Genomic DNA, 22551 nt, shown 5'->3' with positions numbered 1-22551 from the left:
ATATATTACGCTAAAATTATAATTACTTGGTATAATTCTAAATTGAAAGTACAAAGATGTAGATAAGAAGAGCTAAGAATAAATCTGAGAAGCAAAAAGAAATTTAAAACATTTATTCTGCCATCTTTCTATTTAGGCACCTCTGTACTTTTTAGATTAGTGAATAACTGAAAAGCAAAAGAAATAAAAAATAATTAGGGAAAATAATTTTGCACTGGGAATGGAACAGTATGCGTATGGATCCTATATTGTTATATAATGTTTCCACAGATGCTTAATATGTTGCTTGATGGGTAAGTCTTGACTTTGGAGGAGAAAATAAACAACCTTTTATAAAATATTAGGGTAGAAGACCATTAATATCAAGGATCCTTAAGGATTCCATTGAGGCTGCTAAGAGCCAATGGTACTAATAAGAGGACTAAGACTGCACATCACACTGAGAGTAAAACTTTAAGGATGAAAAAGTAGTTATTCTAGAAGGCACTAACAAAAAGAGAAAATATTTTAATGCCTGAAAATCAAAAAGACCCTAAATATTTTATTTGTACTTTCCCCTCATGTCAGACCTTTCTCTCCCATGGGTTTTCTTGCTTCCTCATAACCCTTCTTCCTGCTTTCCAATCATCTCCAAATATACGCTCTTACATTATATTATTCCATTCTCTTCCTATTGTATTACTCTTTTAAAAAATAAAGTTATGAAATATAGGTAAGATATTTGCTATAATTGCAAATACATGCATATACACTCTGTTTAAAATACAGAACAATAAATAGCTTCTTTATCTCCATAACAAGTATACCAAAATAGCTGTTGTTGTTTACTTTTTGTGCCTCACATTTTCTTTTCCTTTTCTCTTTATTTTAAAATCATGAGGCTTAGTGTTTCTTAATGGAAGAGGAAGTTTATGTCATACATTAATATAAAGAATCTTTTAACTGGAATATGGCTATAGATGTGCTAAACCGAGAACCCTGAACTTGAAGGAGCTAGAAGAGCTCCTGCCTCAATACTGCTTAGTACCAAAGAACCTAATGAAAACCACGAATTTCTCTGATTTTTAGTTTCCTCAAGTGAAATATATAGGAAGTAATTAAGATTAGTGCAGAAATCAAAAATTCTTTATATATATCTTTACATATATTTCTGTATTTTTCTTATCTATGGCTAATGGGATTGTTAATTTTTCCTTCTGAGATCAAAGTTGGCCTCAAAAAGCCTTCTCAACACAGCAGCCATTACCAACCAATCCAAACTGACACATGGGAGCAAAACGATTTGTCAGTCCTTGTCTCCTTGAACTCTAAAATTATGCTCAGTCACAGTTAGTAATAATTTATATTGCCATCTGTTTTTATTTATTGCTGGCTAAATCAACAAATATGGGAAGTCACTGCGAATAAGTTTTGGTTGATAGCCTACGGCAAGGAGAACTGGGTACAGCCTGGCACATTAATGGCTATGGCAGTTATAACCCAGTGTATAAAGTATGCCAGATGGTCTCTTCTTACAGCAACACTGAGCTGAGAAGAGGCCCAGAAAGTGATGGTAGAAAAAAGTGGAAAGTGTAGTCTGTTTGTGATAGAGCCATCAAGGATTTTAATTGCTAAGTTCTGACTAGCTCCAAATATCCTAATTTCCTCTTCCTCTATCATTCATTTACTTATTCACAATTTCTATTTGTACCATTCCTGAAATAATGAATTCTGTGTTAAGTGTGTATCTGCTGTGCTGTATATCACTTATTTATTGTGAATTCACCTTTTTCAAGCCTCTGAAGTACTAATTCATCCATTTAAGACCCTATTTACCATTTTCACACTACAAATGACCCTTGAACAACACGGTTTTGTACTGTGTGGGTCCACTTATGTGCAGATTTTTTCCCTTAAGTATGTATTACAGTAGTACACAATCTGTGGTTGGCTGAATGAAAAGTTATACTGGGATTTTGAACTGTGTGTGGGTCAGCACCCATAACCTCTGCATTGTTCAAGGAAGGGTCAACTGTATTTATAAATTTATAGATTTGAATCAATATTCTCCCTTTAGTATCATCTCTCCAACTGATGAAGTCTAGTGTTTAAAAAGCTTTCCTTATAATTATAAATAAAACATTTAAAAAATGGTGGCTAAATTTTCTTCAGAAAACAATGTGATAGTGGTTTTGAAAATGTCTTTGAATAATAACCATGGTAAAATAATACTTATAGCTTTGGTAACATTATATCCAAAAAGAATCCCTTGCCCCGCCCATAAAAATGTTATTGTCTCCATATTTCAAGGCAACAGAAATTTTAAATATTTTCAAACATACTTTAGCACCTGATAGTACTCAATTAATGTGTATTGAAGTGAAATACAAAACTGATCTACTGACCATTAGAGAGGAAATCAGTGTAATAATCCTATTGCAGAAGGTATTCCAGTACCTTATTACCACAATACTAGAAAACATATTTCCAAGGCCTATAGAATTCATTAACCTAAAGACTTAGTAATTTGCACTTTACTCAAGTAAATGACTTTTGCTTTAACTATTTTGATTTTTGCAATTTTAACAACAATGCTAGTTCTCTCTATATGAAAGCTCTCCCACTCTTCCTATGAAATTTTGTACAGAATTAAACAGGAAACGCTTCCAGGATTTTCCTTTCAGTTTTCTTTTTTTAAATATTTATTTATTTTATTTATTTATTTTCTTTTGGCTACGTTGGGTCTTAGTTAGAGCACGCGGGGTCTTCGTTGAAGCGTGCAAGATCTTTCATTGCAGGTCAGGCTCTTCGTTGTGGTGTGCAGGTTCTTCTCTCTCTAGTTGTGGTGAATGGGCTCCAGAGCGCGTGGCCTCTGCAGTTTGCAGCACATGGGCTCTCTGGTTGAGGCACGCGAGCTCGGTAGTTGTGGTGCTTGGGCTTAGTTGCCCCGAGGCATGTGGGATCTTAGTTCCCCAACCAGGGATCGAACCCGCGTCCCCTGCATTGGAAGGCAGATTCTTTACCACTGGACCACCAGGGAAGTCCCTTCTTTTCAGTTTTACAAGTAAAACAAAATAACTTCTAATAATAATAAAGAAATCACTTTCAAGTAAGATTAGTGTGTGTTCAGACTATAAAAACAGAAGGAAAAAGAAGTACCTAAACAGGATCTAAAACAATGTGAGTGATCAGATGTTAAAGGGGAAAGAAATGAAGTAGGAAATGAGATCAGGCAAATTTTAAAAGTAAAAAAAAAAAAAAAAGCATGGATATGTTGATAAGATAATGGCTCCAAAATCTGAAAGGAATCTAAACCATAAAAAGAAGTATTGCATTTAGATCAGATGCCAAGGAGGAAATGTTTGAGTACTTCAGGTCAAGAAGCAAAATTCTATAGTTCTAGAAAGGTGACGTTAGTCCAATTAATTATAGTTCACTGCTTGTCCTCACTGTTCCACTAAAATTATTTCCTATAACCCAAGCTTCGTTAAAAATTTTAGATAGGGGACGTCCCTGGTGGTGCAGTGGTTAAAAATCCACCTGCCAATTCAGGGGACACGGGTTGGAGCCCTGGTCCGGGAAGATCCCACATGCCGCAGCGCAACTAAGCCCGTGCGCCACAACTACTGAGCCTGCGCTCTAGAGCCCGCGAACCACAACTACTGAAGCCCGTGTGCCACAACTACTGAAGTCCGTGTGCCACAACTACTGAAGCCCATGCACCTAGAGCCCATGCTCCATAACAACAGGAACCACCGCAATGTGAAGCCCGTGCACCACAACAAAGAGTAGCCCCTGCTTGCCGCAACTAGAGAAAGCCCGCGTGCAGCAACAAAGACCCAACATAGTCAAAAAATTAATTAATTAATTAAAAATTTTAGATAACTGTTATTAAATTTTTTTACATCTAGTCTTTTTCCTAGGGATTAAGCAATAATGAATTACAATTTAAATTCAAGTACTGACAAGTGTACATCCTCTGACTTAGGTTTTCAGTTGAAATTTGTCAGGATGTTGGCAATAACATGTAGAGAAAAAACATAAAGAACAAACATTGCAAAGACTCACATAAGGAAAAGAAAAGATTACTCACCTCTGGAAAAGTTTTACACTTCAAGGGCTGCTAAAATATCTATTTGTAGAATTATTAATATCTATAATTCCTGGGGCTCAGCCTTTAGGAAGCCTAACTGAAATACTTAAGTGACTTTCAAACTCTGATACTGCTAAAGAGCATGTGATTTACTCCAAAAATTACAAGATACACACACATACACACACACACAGTCTACATGGGTAAAGAAGATGGACCAAGCTTATGTAATTTACTGTACTATCTACTTTACTTGTACTACTATATTACTCTCATACAGTTGTAATTATCTGGGGCTATTATTACATGTAAGTTAAAAATTTACCATGGAGTAACCACGAATGGCAATGTAAAAGAGCAAAGTTTAGTTTCTCAGAAGATGAGCAAGTCTTTAGAGGAACTAGCTACTTTTAAGTCTTTTAGGGAATTGGTGTTCTCCTTTATCTTTTTTCTTTTTATAGCTTTAATGATATATATTTTATATATCATGAAACTCATCCATTTCAGGTGTACATTCAGTGTTTTTTTCCAGTATATTCAGAGTTGTGCAACCATCCCCAATCTAATTTTGGAACATCCTACAAAGAAAGCTTGGACTCATTTTCCATTTCACCTTGCTGCACCCCCATTCCAGGCCCAGGCTTCTCCTTTGCTTTTCTAATTTAGCTAGCTGATGACATATATTTCCTTGCTGTAGAATAAAAATGAACATTAAATTTAGATGTATTATTTTAAAATGCTTTTAGAAGTAATTCTTTAAGAAATCTTATTTTAAATTACAGAATTTCCCTTTCAAATGCATTTAAAGCATTTGTGAAAATTTAAATTGTGAAAAATCAACTTCTTTAGCTTATTTTACTATATACGTATATCAAATGACAAATATATTTACTTTGTAATTTGGTTTGAAAGATACAAGTTCCTCAACCAATCCATTAATGTGAACTACTATATAGAAAATCAGTTCATTATTTTATTTTTTTCTCCCAAAATGAACAGGCAAAAAAGTATTTTAAAATACAAGCTGGTAAAAAGAGATTATCACGGGCTTTCCTGGTGGCACAGTGGTTGAGAGTCCACCTGCCGATGCAGGGGACATGGGTTCGGGCCCGTGTCCAGGAGGATCCCACATGCCGCGGAGCGGCTGGGCCCGTGAGCCATGGCCACTGAGCCTGCGCGTCCGGAGCCTGTGCTCCGCAACGGGAGAGGCCACAACAGTGAGAGGCCCGCGTACCGCACAAAAAAAAAAAAAAAAAAAAAAAAAAAGAGAGATTATCACTACTTCGCAGAACATAGGAGAAAAAATTTTTTTCACTTTTTATCATCTCTGAAATTGGGATGCACCTTACAATGGACAGCTTATCATAAATTAATTGGAATTCTTATTTCTTAAAGGTACATAATTGTTACACTCAATGGTATCTTAAATTTGAAAATACGGTATGTTGAATTTGGAAAATGCTATAATTGTGCCCTGAAGGTTAAGTGAGGTCGAGATTTTTCTTTTAAAAAACAAAAACAAATAACACTAATATCTATAGTCACTGTACTTTCCACTTTTATACAACATAAAGTTTAATTTATTAGACAGTTTTAATTAACCTTTATGTCACTCCATTTAAAATAGTGGGTTATAAAGTCAACTGAGTGGGTCACAAAGAGCTTTTTTTTCTTTTTTATTGTTTACTTAGGTATATTCTTTAGTGCTTTAAAATATTTATAAAATCCTGTTTGATACTATCTTCTAACTTTTTGTAATAAAGGCAAGACTTGATTTCTAACACTTTTCTTTTAATTACATGTGTAATTATATACTGGCACATGATGTAAAATATCTTCCTTACTGACAGTGTAGTCAATAAAGCTTGAAATACCTAATTTAAAACGTATTTAAAAGACTACAGAAGACTAGATATTATGCAGTCTTGAGAATGAGAAAGCTCTTTATCTACTGACATAGAAAGATACAAAAATATGTTACATGGAAAAAAAGCAAAGTGCAAAATAGTGCATAGAGTATGGTAGCATTTGCATAATTCATGGAGAGATCATATATTTGAGATTGCTTATACATGCAGAAAATACCTCTGAAAGAATACAATACAGCTCCAATAATAGTTGGAGACTTCCATACCCCAGTTTCGATAATGGACAGAATATCTAGACGAAAGATCAGTAAGGAAATAGAGGACTTCAACAATGTAAAACAATTAGACCTAATAGACATATATAGACCACTATAGATGACAACAGCAGAATATATATTATTTTCAGGTGCACATGGAACATTCTCAAGGAGAGAACATATGTTAGGCTACAGACAATTCTCGGTAAGTTTTTAAAGATTAAAATCACACAAAGAAACTTCTCCAGCCACACTGGAAATTAAAAATCAATAACTGAAGGGAAATTGGAATATTCAGTAATATGTTGATGTTAAAAAACACATTCTTAAACAACAAATGGGTCAAAGAAATCACTAAGGAAATTAAAATACTTTGAGACAAATGAAAAAGAGAAACAGAACATACCAAAATGTGTGAAATGTAGCATAAGCAGGACACAGGGAAATTTATAGTTGTAATTGCCTACATTAAAAAAGCAAGATCCCAAGTCAACAACCTTGCAACAAAGAGCAAACTAAACTATGGGCCAGCTGAAAGAAGAAAATAATAAAGATTCGAGCAGAGATAAATGAAATATACACAAGGAAAACAAGAGAATCAGCAAAATCAGAAGTTGGTTCTTTGAAAAGATCAACACAATTGACAATCCTTTAGCTAGACTGACAGAGAAAAAGAGAGAAGATGCAAATAACTAGAATCAGAAATAAAGGAGAGGACATTAGTAGCAACCTTACAAAAATTAAAAGGATTATAAGTGAATACCATAAATGATGCTTCACCAACAAACTAGATAATCAAGAAATGAACTAATTCCTAGAATCACATAAATTACCAAAACTGAGTCAAGAGAGATAGAAAATCACAATAGACCAATAACAAGCTAATAGATTGAACAAGTAATAAAAACCCTCCCCCAAAGAAACGTTCTAGGATCAGAACTGATGAATTCTAAAACACATTTAAAGAATTATTAGGGGGACCGGGCCTGAGGAGCAGGGGCGGGAGCTTCGAGACTGGGGCGGCACGAGAGGACTCTAGGAAGGCTCATGCCAAGGAGTACTTCCCAGAACTTCTGCTGCCAGGGTCCTTGTCCCCACGGTGAGCCACAGCCACCTCCCACCTCTGCAGGAGACCCTCCAACACTAGCAGCTGTGTGGATGAAAGGCTCTTGGTGCTCCAGCCAGGCGTCAGGGCTGTGCCTCTGAGGTGGGACAGCCAAGTTCAGGATACTGGTCCACAAGAGGTGTCCCAGCTCCACCTAATAACAAACGGCGAAAATCTCCAAGAGATCGCCATCTCAACGCCAAGACCCAGCTTCACTCAACGACCAGCAAGCAACAGTGCTGGACATCCTATGGCAAACAACTAGCAAGACAGGAACACAACCACACCCATTAGCAGAGAGGCTGCCTAAAATCATCAGTCCACAGACACCCCAAAACACACCACCAGACGTGGACCTTCCCAACAGAAAGACAAGATCCAGCCTCATCCACCAGAACACAGGCACTACTCCCCTGCACCAGGAAGCCTACACAACCCACTGAACCAACCTTAGCCACTAGGGGCAGACATCAAAAACAATGGGAACTACGAACCTGCAGCCTGCGAAAAGGAGATCCCAAACAGAGTAAGTTAAGCAAAATGAGAAGACAGAGAAACACACAGCAGATGCAAGAGCAAGGCAAAAACCCACCAGACCTAACAAATGAAGAGGAAAGAGGCAGTCAACCTGAAAGAGAATTCAGAATAATGATAGTAAAGATGATCCAAAATCTTGGAAATAGAATGGAAAAATTCAAGGAACATTTAACAAGGAACTAGAAGAAATAAAGAGCAAACAAATAGTGAGGAACAACACAATAAATGAAATTAAAAATTCTTTAGAAGGGATCAATAGCAGAATAACTGAGGCAGAAGAATGGATAAGTGACATGGAAGATAAAGTAGTGGAAATAACTACTGCAGAGCAGAATAAAGAAAAAAGAATGAAAAGAATTGAGGACAGTGTCAGAGACCTCTGGGACAACATTAAACACACCAACATTCAACTCATAGGGGTCCCAGAAGAAGAAGAGAAAAAGAAAGGGACTGAGAAAATATTTGAAGAGATTATAGTTGAAAACTTCCCTAATATGGGAAAGGAAATAGTTAATCAAGTCCAGGAAACACAGAGAGTCCCATACAGGATAAATCCGAGGAGAAACACACCAAGACACATATTAATCAAACTACCAAAAATTAAATACAAAGAAAAAATATTAAAAGCAGCAAGGGAAAAACAACAAATAACACACAAGGGAATCCCCATAAGGTTAACTGCTGATCTTTAAGCAGAAACTCTGCAAGCCAGAAGGGAATGACAGGACATATTTAAAGTGATTAAGGAGAAAAACCTACAACCACCATTACTCTACCCAGCAAGGATCTCATTCAGATTTGACAGAGAAATTAAAACCTTTACAGACAAGCATAAGCTAAGAGAATTCAGCACCACCAAACCAGCTTTACAACAAATGCTAAAGGAACTTCCCTAGGCAGGAAAAACAAGAGAAGGAAAAGACCTACAATAACAAACCCAAAACAATTAAGAAAATGGTATTAGGAACATACATATCAATAATTACCTTAAATGTAAATGGATTAAATGCTTCAACCAAAATCCATAGACTGGCTGAAAGGATACAAAAACAAGATCCATATATATGCTGTCTGCAAGAGACCCACTTCAGACCTAGGGACACAGACTGAAAGTGAGGGGATGGAAAAAGATATTCCATGCAAATGGAAATCAAAAGAAGCTGGAGTAACAATTCTCATATCAGACAAAACAGACTTTTAAAATAAATACTATTACAAGAGACAAAGAAGGACAGTACATAATGATCAAGGGATCGACCCAAGAAGTAGACATAACAATTGTAAATATTTATGCACCGAACATAGGAGCACCTCAATACATAAGGCAAATACTAACAGCCATAAAAGGGGAAATTGACAGTAACACAATCATAGTAGGGGACTTTAACACCCCACTTTCACCAATGGACAGATCATACAAAATGAAAATAAATAAGGAAACATAAGCTCTAAATGATACATTAAACAAGATGGACTTAATTGATACATATAGGACATTCCACCTAAAAACAGAAGAATACACATTCTTCTCAAGTGCTCATGGAACATTCTCCAAGACAGATCATATCTTGGGTCACAAATCAATCCTTGGTAAATTTAAGAAAATTGAAATTGTATCAAGTATCTTTTGCGAGCACAACGCTATGAGACTAGATATCAATTACAGGAAAATAACTGTTAAAAAATACAAACACATGGAGGCTAAACAATACACTACTTAATAATCAACAGATCACTGAAGAAATCAAAGAGGAAATCAAAAAATACCTAGAAACAAATGACAATGAAAACACAGCGACTCAAAACCTATGAGATGCAGCAAAAGCAGTTATAAGAGGGAAGTTTATAGCAATACAATCCTTCCTTAAAAACGAAAAACATCTCAAGTAAACAACCTAACCTTACACCTAAAGCAATTAGAGAAAGAAGAACAAAAAAACCACAAAGTTAGCAGAAGGAAAGAAATCATAAAGATCAGATCAGAAATAAATGAAAAAATAATGAAGGAAACCATAGCAAAGATCAATAAAACTAAAAGCTGGTTCTTTGAGAAGATAAACAAAATTCATAAACCATTAGTCAGACTCATCAAGAAAAAAAGGGAGACTACTCAAATCACTAGAATTAGAAATGAAAAAGGAGAAGAAACAACTGACACTGCAGAAAAACAAAGGATCATGAGAGATTACTACAAGCAACTATATGCCAATAAAATGGACAACCTGGAAGAAAAGAACAAATTCTTAGAAATGTACAACCTTCCGAGACTGAACCAGGAAGACATAGAAAATATGAACAGACCAATCAGAAGCACTGAAATTGAAACTGTGATTAAAAATCTTCCAACAAACAAAAGCCCAGGACCAGATGGCTTCACAGGCGAATTCTATCAAACATTTAGAGAAGAGCTAACACCTATCGTTCTCAAACTCTTCCAAAATATAGCAGATGGAGGAACACTCCCAAATTCATTCTACTAGGCCACCATCACCCTGATACCAACACCAGACAAAGATGTCCCAAAGAAAGAAAACTACAGGCTAATATCACTGATGAACACAGATGCAAAAATTCTCAACAAAATAGTAGCAAACAGAATCCAGCAGCACATTAAAAGGATCATACACCATGATCAAATGGGGTTTATCCCAGATATGCAAGGATTCTTCAATATATGCAAATCAATCAATGTGATACACCATATTAACAAATTGAAGGAGAAAAACTATATGATCATCTCAATAGATGCAGAAAAAGCTTTTGACAAAATTCAACACCCATTTATGATAAAAACTCTCCAGAAAGTAGGCACAGAGAGAACTTACCTCAACATAATAAAGGCCATATATGACAAACCCACAGCCAACATCATCCTCAATGGTGAAAAACTGAAACCCTTTACACTAAGATCAGGAACAAGACAAGGTTGCCCACTCTCACCACTCTTATTCAACATAGTTTTGGAAGTTTTAGCCACAGCAATCAGAGAAGAAAAGGAAATAAAAGGAATCCAAGTTGGAAAAGAAGAAATAAAGCTGTCACTGCTTGCAGATGACATGATACTATACATAGAGAATCCTAAAGATGCTACCAGAAAACTACTAGAACTAATCCATGAATTTGGTAAAGTAGCAGGATACAAAATTAATGCACAGAAATCTCTAGCATTCCCATACACTAATGACGAAAAATCTGAAAGTGAAATTAAGAAAACACTCCCATTTACCACTGCAGTAAAAAGAATAAAGTGTCTAGGAATAAACCTACCTAAGGAGACAAAAGACCTGTATGCAGAAAATTATAAGACACTGATGAAAGAAATTAAAGATGATACAAATAGATGGAGACATATACCATGTTCTTGGATTGGAAGAATCAACATTGTGAAAATGACTCTAATACCCCAAGCAATCTACAGATTCAATGTAATCCCTATCAGACTACCAGTGGCATTTTTCACAGAACTAGAACAAAAAATTTCACAATTTGTATGGAAACACAAAGACCCCGAATAGCCAAAGCAACCTTGAGAAAGAAAAACGGAGCTGGAGGAATCAGGCTCCCTGACTTCAGACTATACTACAAAGCTACAGTAATCAAGAAAGTATGGTACTGGCACAAAAACAGAAATATAGATCAATGGAACAGGATAGAAAGCCCAGATATAAACCCATGTACCTATGGTCACCTTATCTTTGATAAAGGAGGCAAGAATATACAGTGGAGAAAAGACAGCCTCTTCAATAAGTGGTGCTGGGAAAACTGGACAGGTACATGTAAAAGTATGAAATTAGAACACTCCCTAACACCATACACATAAATAAACTCAAAATGGATTAAAGACCTAAATGTAATGCCAGACACTGTCAAACTCTTAGAGGAAAACATAGGCAGAACACTCAATGACATCAATCACAGAAAGATCTTTTTTGACTCACCTCCTAGAGAAATGGAAATAAAAACAAAAATAAACAAATGGGACCTAATGAAACTTCAAAGCTTTTGCACAGCAAAGGAAACCATAAACAAGATGAAAAGATAACCCTCAGAATGGGAGAAAATATCTGCAAATGAAGGAACTGACAAAGGATTAATCTCCAAAATTTATAAGCAGCTCATGCAGCTCAATATCAAAAAAACGAACAACCCAATCACTCCAAAACAATCCAAAAATGGGCAGAAGACCTAAATAGACATTTCTCCAAAGAAGATATACAAATTGCCAACAAACACATGAAAGAATGCTCAACATCATTAATCATTAGACAAATGCAAATCAAAACTACAATGAGATATCATCTCACACCAGTCAGAATGGCCATCATCAAAAAATCTACAAACAATAAATGCTGGAGAGGGTGTGGAGAAAAGGGAACCCTCTTGTACTGTTGGTGGGAATGTAAATTGATACAACCACTATGGAGAACAGTATGGAGGTTCCTTAAAAAACTAAAAATAGAACTACCATACGACCCAGCAATCCCACTACTGGGCATATACCCTGAGAATACCATAATTCATAAAGAGTCATGTAGCACAATGTTCATTGCAGCTCTATTTACAATAGCCCGGTGATGGAAACAACCTAAGTGTCCATCATTGGATGAATGGATATATACACATATATACAATGGAATATATACACATATATACAATATATATATACACATATATACAATATATACACATATATACAATATATATATACACATATATACAATGGAATATTACTCAGCCATAAAAAGAAACAAAATTGAGTTATTTGTAGTGAGGTGGATGGACCTAGAGTCTGTCATACAGAGTGAAGTAAGTCAGAAAGAGAAAAGCAAATACCGTATGCTAACACATATATATGGAATCTACGGAAAAAAAAAAAAGGTCACGAAGAACCTAGGGGCAAAGTGGGAATAAAGACACAGACCTACTAGAGAATGGACTTGAGGATATGGGGAGGGGGAAGGGTAAGCTGTGACAAAGTGAGAGAGTGGCATGGACATATATACACTACCAAACGTAAAATAGATAGCTAGTGGGAAGCAGCCACATAGCACAGGGAGATCAGCTCTGTGCTTTGTGATCACCTAGAGGGGTGTGATAGGGAGGGTGGGAGGGAGGGAGGGAGAAGCAAGAGGGAAGAGATATGGGGACATATGTATAGGTATAACTGGTTCACTTTGTTATAAAGCAGAAACTGACACACCATTGTAAAGCAATTATACTCCAATAAAGATGTTAAAAAAAAAAACTGTATTGGCAGTCCTAACCAAAGTAATTAAGTAAGAGGAAGAAATAAAAGCTATCCAAATTGGAACGAAAGAAGCAAAATACCTCTGTTTGCAGATAACATGATTCTATATAAATCTCATAGAATCCACAAAAAACTACTAGAGCTAATAAACAAATTCAGCAAAGTTTCAAGTTACAAGATCAACATACAAATGTCAGTTCTGTTTCTATATATCAGCAATGAACAACCTGAAAAGAAATTAAGGAAACAATTTCATTTACAACAGCATCCATGAGAATAAAATACTGAGAAATAAATTTTAACATGGAAGTGAAAAACTACAAAACATTGCTGAAAGACATAAATAACTGTAAAGAATCTCAAGTTCATAAATGGCAAGACTTAATGTTGTTTGAATGTCAATATTCCGCAAAGTGATCTACAGATTCAGTGCAATCCCTTTCAAAATTCAAATGACCTTTATGGCAGAAATCAAAACTGAGCATCAAATTCATATTGAACTGAAAGGGGCCCTACGTGGCTGAACGATATTGAAAAAGAAAACAAAGCTGGAGGACTCATTCTTCCCAATTTCAAAACTTACTATAAAGCTACAGTAATCAAAATAGAGTGGAACGGGCATAAAGATAAACACAAAGACCAATGGTACAGAACTGAAAGTATAGAAATGAATGCAAACATCGACATTGAACTGATATGGCAAAGGTGCCATGACCATTCATTAGGGAAACAACTTTCTGTTCAACAAATGGTGCTGGGATATCTGGATAACTAAATGAAAAGAATAAAGTTTTGGACTCCTGCCTCACTCCATATATTAAAAAAAAAAAAAAACTCCAAATGGATCAATGACCTAAATATAAGAGCTAAAGGTATAACACTATTAGAAGAAAACACAGGAATAAATCTTTCTGACTTCAGATTTGGTAATGGATTCTTAGACTGATACCAAAAACTCAAGCAACGAAAGAAAAAAATAGATCAATTTCATAAAAATGAAAAATATTTGTTCATCTAAGGACATTATCAACAATGTGAAAAGAAAACCTATAGGATGGGAGAAAATATTTGCAAATCATGTATGAGGTAAGGGTTTAATATCCAGAATTGTAAGAACTCTTACAATTTAAAGGCAAACAATCCACTTAAAAAATGGGCAAAGAACTTGAAAGAATACACTAGAAGCTAATAAAATTTATTGCATGTAGGATGGTGGCTCAGGGACAAGGGAAGACAAGTTTTTGTTGTACATCTTTTTATATTTAAAAGATGTTAAACCATGTGAATGTATTATTTATTCAAACCTTAAAACCTGTTTTTAATGTTTTATTTTTTTAATTACCTAGGATATTGCTATGATCAATCAGTTTACTAAGGGACATTTAAATTGTATTTACATATCAATAAAAAGGTTTATACTGATAAGAGAACACATAAAACGAGAAATAAGAAAAAATAAAAATATTAATCCTTCACTCATGAGACCTTTTTAAAAATATAGATATAAGGAACTAGGGTAAAATATTAAATACATGTAATCCAATATCAAAGGATAAAATGAAATAAAAGTTTTGACCTTTTATGCCCTGGGATTAGTTTCAAAGAAAGGCAAGGTATACTTCATTATTTACCAATTTAGTTTTGAGGGAATACAACTTTGGTATATAATAAATGGTAAATCTTCTGGTAAAACAGAATAAAGTACAAATAATTAAGTAAACAAAGATAAATGATCAATTCTTCATGAAATTATAAGTATATAAATATTTTTAAATATAAAAACCTTAAAATCAGCCAAAAAGTAAACATCATACCACAAATAAAATATATGTGTATATATAAATATGTTTACATATATATTTATATATATATAACTGATTACTGATGATGCAAATTTATAAATACTTCATGCAGTACAATCAGATTTTAGTGGTAGTTTTTTATGATTAAAAAAGGGAAAATTCAAATAAAAAAGCTTAAACTACATCTCATAACAATTAGGTTTCTATGATATTTTAAAGATTATATTAAGGAAACATAGTAAAAGGGATGCAAACATTAATGCACTGCAATGGATTATGTTACAAGCTGAAAAAGGAAAAGAAGCTCAAACACCATTCTGCCAGGCAGAACTGCAAAACAATCTGAAATTGGACACTGATCCTTCAAGACATAGAAAAATTTCCATACTTATTAATGTCTCAGAGCTATTTTTAAATATTAGGTAAAATAAAACCATCAGCAAGAAAACAGTCATGTTTATCTTTTTTAAATTAAAAATACCTATAGGTATAAAAAATTTTTAAGCTCTACACATACATTTTCTTGAGGATCAGTACAAATTTCTTGTGCTAAACAGATAATTAAGGATAAGCTCTACATGGGTTTTGCCAATGCATTGTGTACCTATCATACTGTAGGTCCCGTGAATTATGATTAAAACCGGTGGTAAATATTAAGAGGATAACAAAAGAAACTTTTATGACACATTCTAAAATATTCTTAACCCATTAAAAGAAAATTTCTGAACTGAAAATTGATTTCATAAATTGAATAATTCAAATAATTAAGCTTGTTTGCAAATAAATCATTCACTGTCATTTAAATGAGATTACAGATAACTTTTTATTAATCTTTTATTGGCTAAATATAACTCTAAAAATAACTTTCTACAGTATTTATGGCTTATAACATAGGCAATGTGTACTAAAATAAATTTGCTACTCTATATTGGACATTTAAAGCATCTGTCAATAACAGGTGAGCTACAAGAAAAACAAAAAAGGTACTTTCAGAAGTTATTGTAGACAATATTATAACTATCCTATCATCCTAAGACAAGTGTAATTACTGCCAAACAAATACAATAAAACTAACATTAATAATAAGTAACTATGTTTAAGAAAAGTTACATTATTAGTCCCTGTGAATGTTCAATACAAAGCATGTCTATTTCTGAAGACAAATCACGCATATCATATCAAGAGCAGAGATAAAATAAATTAGTTAACTGGTAATGTAAAAAACAGACAGTGTTCATGGCACATAAATGGACCTACAGTAATAGTTAGTGCTGCAAAAGCTAATGATGCTTTAAGCAAAATTGGAAAACATGAATACCATGCAGTTTTACTGAACTCACCTGACAGAGGTGTAAAACCATTCTCTAGGAGCAGAGATGCATGCACAAAAGTAAGAATATGATTGCAAGTAATAGACTTTAACAAAATAAAAATATAACACTAAACTTCAAAATGACAAAAAATGGACACATGATGAGATCTGGGGAATGAAAATACTTTTATGTGTCTCACCTCTCTCTTTGCCAACAGCACATTAGGAACAATGTGTGGCAGGCAGCGCCCCAGCATTAACATAACACTTTTCTCGCTGTCTGCAATCCGAGACACCTAGAAAACCAAAGAATTAATAAATGACGACACTGGAGAACTTCTGTGCATGATGGTATTGTACTTAAAGTTTATGTTTTGGACCCTGTCACCTCTGTTCCAAACACACATCCAAAATTACAATTTATGATGATGATGATAAAAACAACAATAAGAACAACTGTAATCCCTAACGGGATAAACATTTTTATAGACCAGAAATGGATTTAAAACACTGTTAAGAAGCAAGGGTGAAGACAGGGAGGCTTACAAGGCTTCAGTTCTGGGAACAAACAGGGATAACACAGGACTGGGGCAGCTTCAATGGTTTTTAATTTTGTTTTTGGGGAAAAGGTGCCCACAAAGCTACAGGCTTTGCCTAAGGTGAGAGTAGTTTGTATAATGAAGCTGCATGCAAGGGAAGTCCAAGGGGGCTGACCCAGTCTTACAATGGGGATTGCCAGATTGCATCCAAACCATCCTCTAGCTCTTTCATATTCTTAATGACATTGTGGGACAGAAGCCCAAAAGAGGTGAAGTGGAATCAACCATAAAACAGCTAGAAAGGGAGGAGTGAGTATAAAGATAGGAGAAAAAAAGAAAAAAACCCTCTGAAGATAAGCCTGCAACAACAATTACAAAGGACTTGAGGAAAACAAATCTGAGAGCTAATAAACTCTGAAATCAAAGACAATCAATCCGAACCTAGGGGTAGGACAGAAATAAAGACACAGATGTAGAGAATGGACTTGAGGACACAGGGAGGGGGAAGGGTAAGCTGGGACGAAGTGGGAGAGTGGCACGGACATATATACACTATCAAATGTAAAATAGATAGCTAGTGGGAAGCAGCTGCATAGCACAGGGAGATCAGCTCCATGCTTTGCGACCACCTAGCGGGGTGGGATAGGGAGGGTGGGAGGGAGACGCAAGAGGGAGGAGATATGGGGATATATATGTATAGCTGATTCACTTTGTTATAAAGCAGAAACTAACACACCATTGTAAAGCAATTATACTCCGATAAAGATGTTAAAAAAAAAAAAAGAAAATTACAGACAACCAAAAAAAAAAAAAAAAAAAATCCAGATGCCCAGCTTCTCTTGAAAAAGACTGTTATCAGCTATGCCTTGCACAGAGAATCAGCCTAAATGGTAAGTGGGGCTGACATCCAACAGGCACTCATCTGCCACGCCAGGTATTTATCCACCAAAAGTAAGGAGTATCACTTTAATTTGCACAAAGGTGATATATAGTCTAGCAATGGCACTATCCTTGGGCCCTCACACACACACAGAAGCAATCACCTGCAAGATTTAGGCAAAGGATGTAAGTTCGAATTTACTACAGTACCCACCACTCCTTATTATTACACTCTTGCTTCATCATATTATGAGACCTGCCTGGTTTCTTTGTAGACATTTGAGTTTACAGCTTTTGGTCAGCATCAAAAGGAAATAATACTTTTGATTTATTCAACTAAATAACCTAAGTTTAGATTCACTTTGCAGAGGTAGGTTGTTCAGCTCCTGATACAATGATACCAATGCAAATACTTAGCAATTAGGCTTTACAATCATATAGACCTGGGTAGCTGTCTAACACTGGGAAAGTTATGGGACTTGTCTAAAATTTCCTTATCTGGAAAATTAGACTAATATTACCTACTTTGTAAGTTTGCAAATTAAAATGCAGATTAAATGAGATGACATGTAACATAATGCTTAGTGTGTGTTAGGTATTTTTTAATGTAATTTCATGTTAACTGCTGAAATAATACCCTCACCCTGACCCTGAAGCAGGACCTTATCAGTTATTTCTGGAATCACAAATATTTGTTCAAACTTATTAGACTATAAAGCATAAAGCATGAAGGTGGGGGGGAAAAAAAGACAATCCAAATGAAATTAAAAGTAGAGTAATCTAAAAATAACTGAAATTATAAACAATATGTACACTTGATTTGGTTTTCTGAATTATACCATAGAGAGGCATATAACCATATGTCGGTAGACATAACAAATTAAAACTAGACTGTAAAAGGCCACTTTAATACTAAACAAAGCTTTAACCTAAAGACAAAAATAATCAACTACTTTCCTTAAAAGTTAAAATTTTAGGAACTATTTCTTAGAGCATTATTTTAAATACTAGACTTGTACTTGAAATAGAGTCTTATCACAATTATTTTTGGGTAAGATGCTAAAAAGAAAAACTGAATGTTTTAAGAAAGTTTGAAAGAATCTGGTATAATTTACCTCTGATCCTAAACGACTATCTGCTGACATTCGACAGAAAGAGAGTAGTGCTTGATGGAAAGCAGGAGACAACTTCCTAGAAGAAAATATTGAATGAAAATGGGACAATACCAAATAGTTACCACTGGCATTTAAGGAGAAAGTAAGTTGCAGGTTATAATTCCCATCCTTGCATGAACCCTAACCCACAAATGTTAACTGAATATCTCAGCCACAAAAGACTTAAAGGTCACTTCAGTGGAAAATTATACTGGGGAAAAGAAATCAGCAATAGATGCTGATCTTAAAAGAGCTTGATGTTATGGGAATGAATGACTTATAAATGTTAGTGGATTAAACCTGAAGTGGTATGGCAGGTCAATGACCACAGAAAGTGTTTGTAAAACCTGAAATGAGGATTTTTTTTTCTTCCCTAATTCTCTATGATCCCAGAAAGGTAAACAGTGGAGACAAAGGTTGACCTGGTATGTTGCTGAGAAGTTTTACAGATCTATATAATGATAATGATAATCCTTAATGTTAGAAACCCACGTAAAAGAATTAAAAATTAAAGATAAATGAAGGAGAGTCTTGTTCAACATTCATGATATATCTCAAAGGAAGTATTTTTGTAATTGAAAATATTAGCCTATTTATGTTTAATAAAAAAGGTTAAAACATTTATATTTTTAAAACAACACTGGTCTCTACATAATAGTATTCATAATATTGTACCTATGAGTTGTACTTTATGTACTCTATCTACAAAGAAAAGGGCTAACACCAAAATTACATAATAGAGGTTATTTAGTATACACCACAAAGTGGCCCCCAGTAACATCTCATTCTGGAGTTACTGTGCCAAAGCTTAAGCCTATTTGCTTGTTATGTTTCCCCTCCCATATTCTTTCAGTGGAGAGAGCTATAATGCATCCAATTGCCTATGCCAGAAAGCCTTTATCCTTCCCTTTCTTTTAATCTCCTAATCCAATCAATCTTTTACTTTCTAACTATCTTGTAAATCTATCCACTTCTTTCTAATACAGGAAATTCAATCATTTCTTACTTGGATTCTTCCAATAGATATCCTACTAGTCTCCTTTCTTCCAGTCTTGCTACCCTCCAATTACCTCTACCCTAGAGGACTCTTTCTAAAACTTAGATGCCATCACGTCCCAACTCTCTAAAATGAGTTAACACGACTTATATGACTTAGTCTTTGCTTAATTCTCCAACTTCATCTGTCATTCTTCTCACGTGCATTCTTTGCTTCAACCTTAATAAATTCTTCTTAGCTCGCAAAGTGCACAGTGTTCTCCCTGCACATGCTGTTCTCTCTTAGTGGGAAGACTTCGTCTTATTTCTTTGTCTGGTTAACTACTACTTAGTCATCAGGTCTAAAGTTAGATAATACTTCTTCCCTGAAATCTTTCCTGCTCTGATGCCTAGGTTAGGTGCCCTGATTGTGTGTTCCCAAAGCAAGGTGAACTTCTCTTATATTACTACTCTTCGTACTTATAATAATTATCTGTCGGCCTCTCTCATACTGTAAGGTTTGTAACTGAAGGGATGACCATATGTTTGGTTACCATTATACTCCTCGTTAAGACTGCCTGACATATAGTTAAGAGCTAAAAAAAATTAGTTGAAGAAATTTAACAGTCATCTTTCTCCAGAGAGTGGCTTTGGTGTATCAAAGGAGATATATGGAAGTACTCCTAAACAGTAAGAACTATTACGAATGCCACTGTTATTGAATATCATTTTTATAACTGTATCTTAACCATATTTAATTAAATGCACTTTGAGGATTGGGCTGTGTCTATTTCAACCCCCATAATACCTAAAAATACACACACACACACACACACACACACACACACACACACACTTAAGCAGGTACACAGAAAGTTGTGGCACATGAGTGGAAAGATTTGCTTGGGAAAAAAAAAAATCAAATACTTCTCACTAATAATGAGTACCTTTAAGTCTAAAACAAATTAGTCATGCTTTCCTATTACATCCCAACACTTGGTATAATATTCCATTTAATACTCCATTTAATAGGAGGAGGAGGAAGCATGGCTTTGTGGCTCAGAATGCACCATAGGGTAATTTGTGAGGATTAACTAAGTTAGTATACGTAAAGCGTGTAGAACTGTGCCTGACATATAAAAAAGAACTCAGTAAATGTTCCTTTCTTAACATTTTCCACATTAAAACGTAAAATAATTTTAAACACATTTTGTCTCCTCTACTAGAAAACATAATCATGACGGGCAAGGGACCATGCTTTTGTCATCTGAGTTCAATCACTGCAATCCAATAAAAACTAAATGAATTAAGAGAATATTAACAATACAATATTAGTAATGGAAGCAGACACAGGAAAAAGGCCTAAGATTAATAGCTAATCCCCTCTTTAGTACAGGCAACTATTCAGTACCAAAACCTTCTCCTGAGTCTGATAATGACTGTAGAATACAGAAAAGGTAAAAAGCACTGGGTAAAATACAGCACATAAAACATACATATTACTTATGGGTTTAAGTACTTGGCTAAGATAGGACCTATCTCCTTTATGGTCTATTCCTTGTTAATACAATTTAACTTAGTAGTTACTTGTGTGTTTTTTTTTTTTTTTTTTGGTGACATGGACTTTGCTATGTGTTAAGTTCATGCCAAACATAAAAATTCATACATCTGATTTGCAAAATAAGAACTGAAACTTTTCTATTTTGACAATGTTCTAAATAGCTGAAAGATGCATTTCAAAACACAGGATGCATACTAACCTATTGGGTTTATCAAAATGGACTGTGCTTTTATTTGATGGAGAAGAAGATGGCATTCCTTCTCTTTCTCTCCTGGGGAAAGAACGTGGGAAATTCTCTTTAGGAATAGTGGAATCAATTTCATCTGATTTTGAAAGATGGATATCCTTGTTTTCTCCCATGTCTGAACTATTTATAACTGAATTCTGTCCACTGTCTTCAGAGTCCTTGTGGGGAGACTGATCCAAAGAAGGCTGAACAGAGTCACAAACTACAGGGCTGGCAAAGTGTTCATTTTTGAGGAAGTCCATTTCACTGTAGAAAGGAAGAGAAATTATCAGAGAATAACTGTATTTTTTAAAACTTTGGCAATAGCATAAACTTCATAATGGGTTTAATGATTTAAAAGTGTAACATATTAATAGAAAGTGGTTTGGCAACTGATTAATCTCTTCTGCACCATATACACTGATGCTTCATATACCTAGAAGTGCAGCTACAAACACTTATAAAGCATAAAAATGGTTTTATAAACTATGCTTTGGATTAGCACTTAACATTCTTCATTTGCAAAATGGGGAAAATTCTACAGAATTAAGAATTAAATGAAATAATGAATGGGAAATATGTACAACACTAATGTGAAAAGCTATTTTATTACTACTGATACAACTTGGAGAAAATAAAAAATATCTTATTTCTTGGTTCCAAGACATATGCAATTACATGATTATTACCGGGACAACTTTTTTGGGGAAAAAGGACACTTTAAGTATATAAGCAACTATAAGACTTTTTTCCAGAAGTATTAGGATATGTAAATTATGTCTTAAAACTGAAATGTTATTTTATATATTTATATAATCTGTCAATTTCTTTAAAAACTTTAAGAGGTTTTTTGGAAATAATGATTAAGTACTAACCTTTCAAGTCTTCTGATTTGTTCCATCAAAGACCATTTCTCACTATTTAATAAACTAATTTTATCTTCTAATTTCTTTACTAGCAAGGAGTTCTAAAATCAAAATGGGAGAAAAACAGAAACTCAAGATTTCATAGTATGC

At 34.6% G+C, this 22551-nt stretch overlaps 1 protein-coding gene across 6 annotated transcripts in view; it reads right to left on the bottom strand.

The window, feature by feature from the left end:
• Positions 1 to 22551, bottom strand: part of RELCH (RAB11 binding and LisH domain, coiled-coil and HEAT repeat containing) — a 120785-nt gene that overhangs the window by 56974 nt on the left and 41260 nt on the right. For all 6 annotated transcript variants that reach the window (XR_003435293.1, XM_027118694.1, XM_027118691.1 and 3 more), the window contains exons 7-10: positions 22411 to 22502; positions 21509 to 21802; positions 18735 to 18810; positions 16402 to 16497 (exon numbers count right to left, since the gene is read on the bottom strand). Coding sequence is in view for 5 of the 6 variants with exons in the window: in XM_027118694.1 (XP_026974495.1) it covers positions 16402 to 16497; positions 18735 to 18810; positions 21509 to 21802; positions 22411 to 22502 (558 nt within the window). In the remaining variant the exon portion in view is untranslated. The remainder of the gene's footprint in view (positions 1 to 16401; positions 16498 to 18734; positions 18811 to 21508; positions 21803 to 22410; positions 22503 to 22551) is intronic.

This window comes from Aethalodelphis obliquidens, unplaced genomic scaffold (genome assembly GCF_003676395.1).
Source record: "Aethalodelphis obliquidens isolate GAN/ISIS:26980383/991018 unplaced genomic scaffold, ASM367639v1 scaffold19, whole genome shotgun sequence".
NCBI classification, from domain to species: domain Eukaryota; kingdom Metazoa; phylum Chordata; class Mammalia; order Artiodactyla; family Delphinidae; genus Aethalodelphis; species Aethalodelphis obliquidens.
The sequence above is the reverse complement of the archived record's forward strand: the minus strand, read 5'-3'. Positions and strand labels throughout refer to the sequence as shown.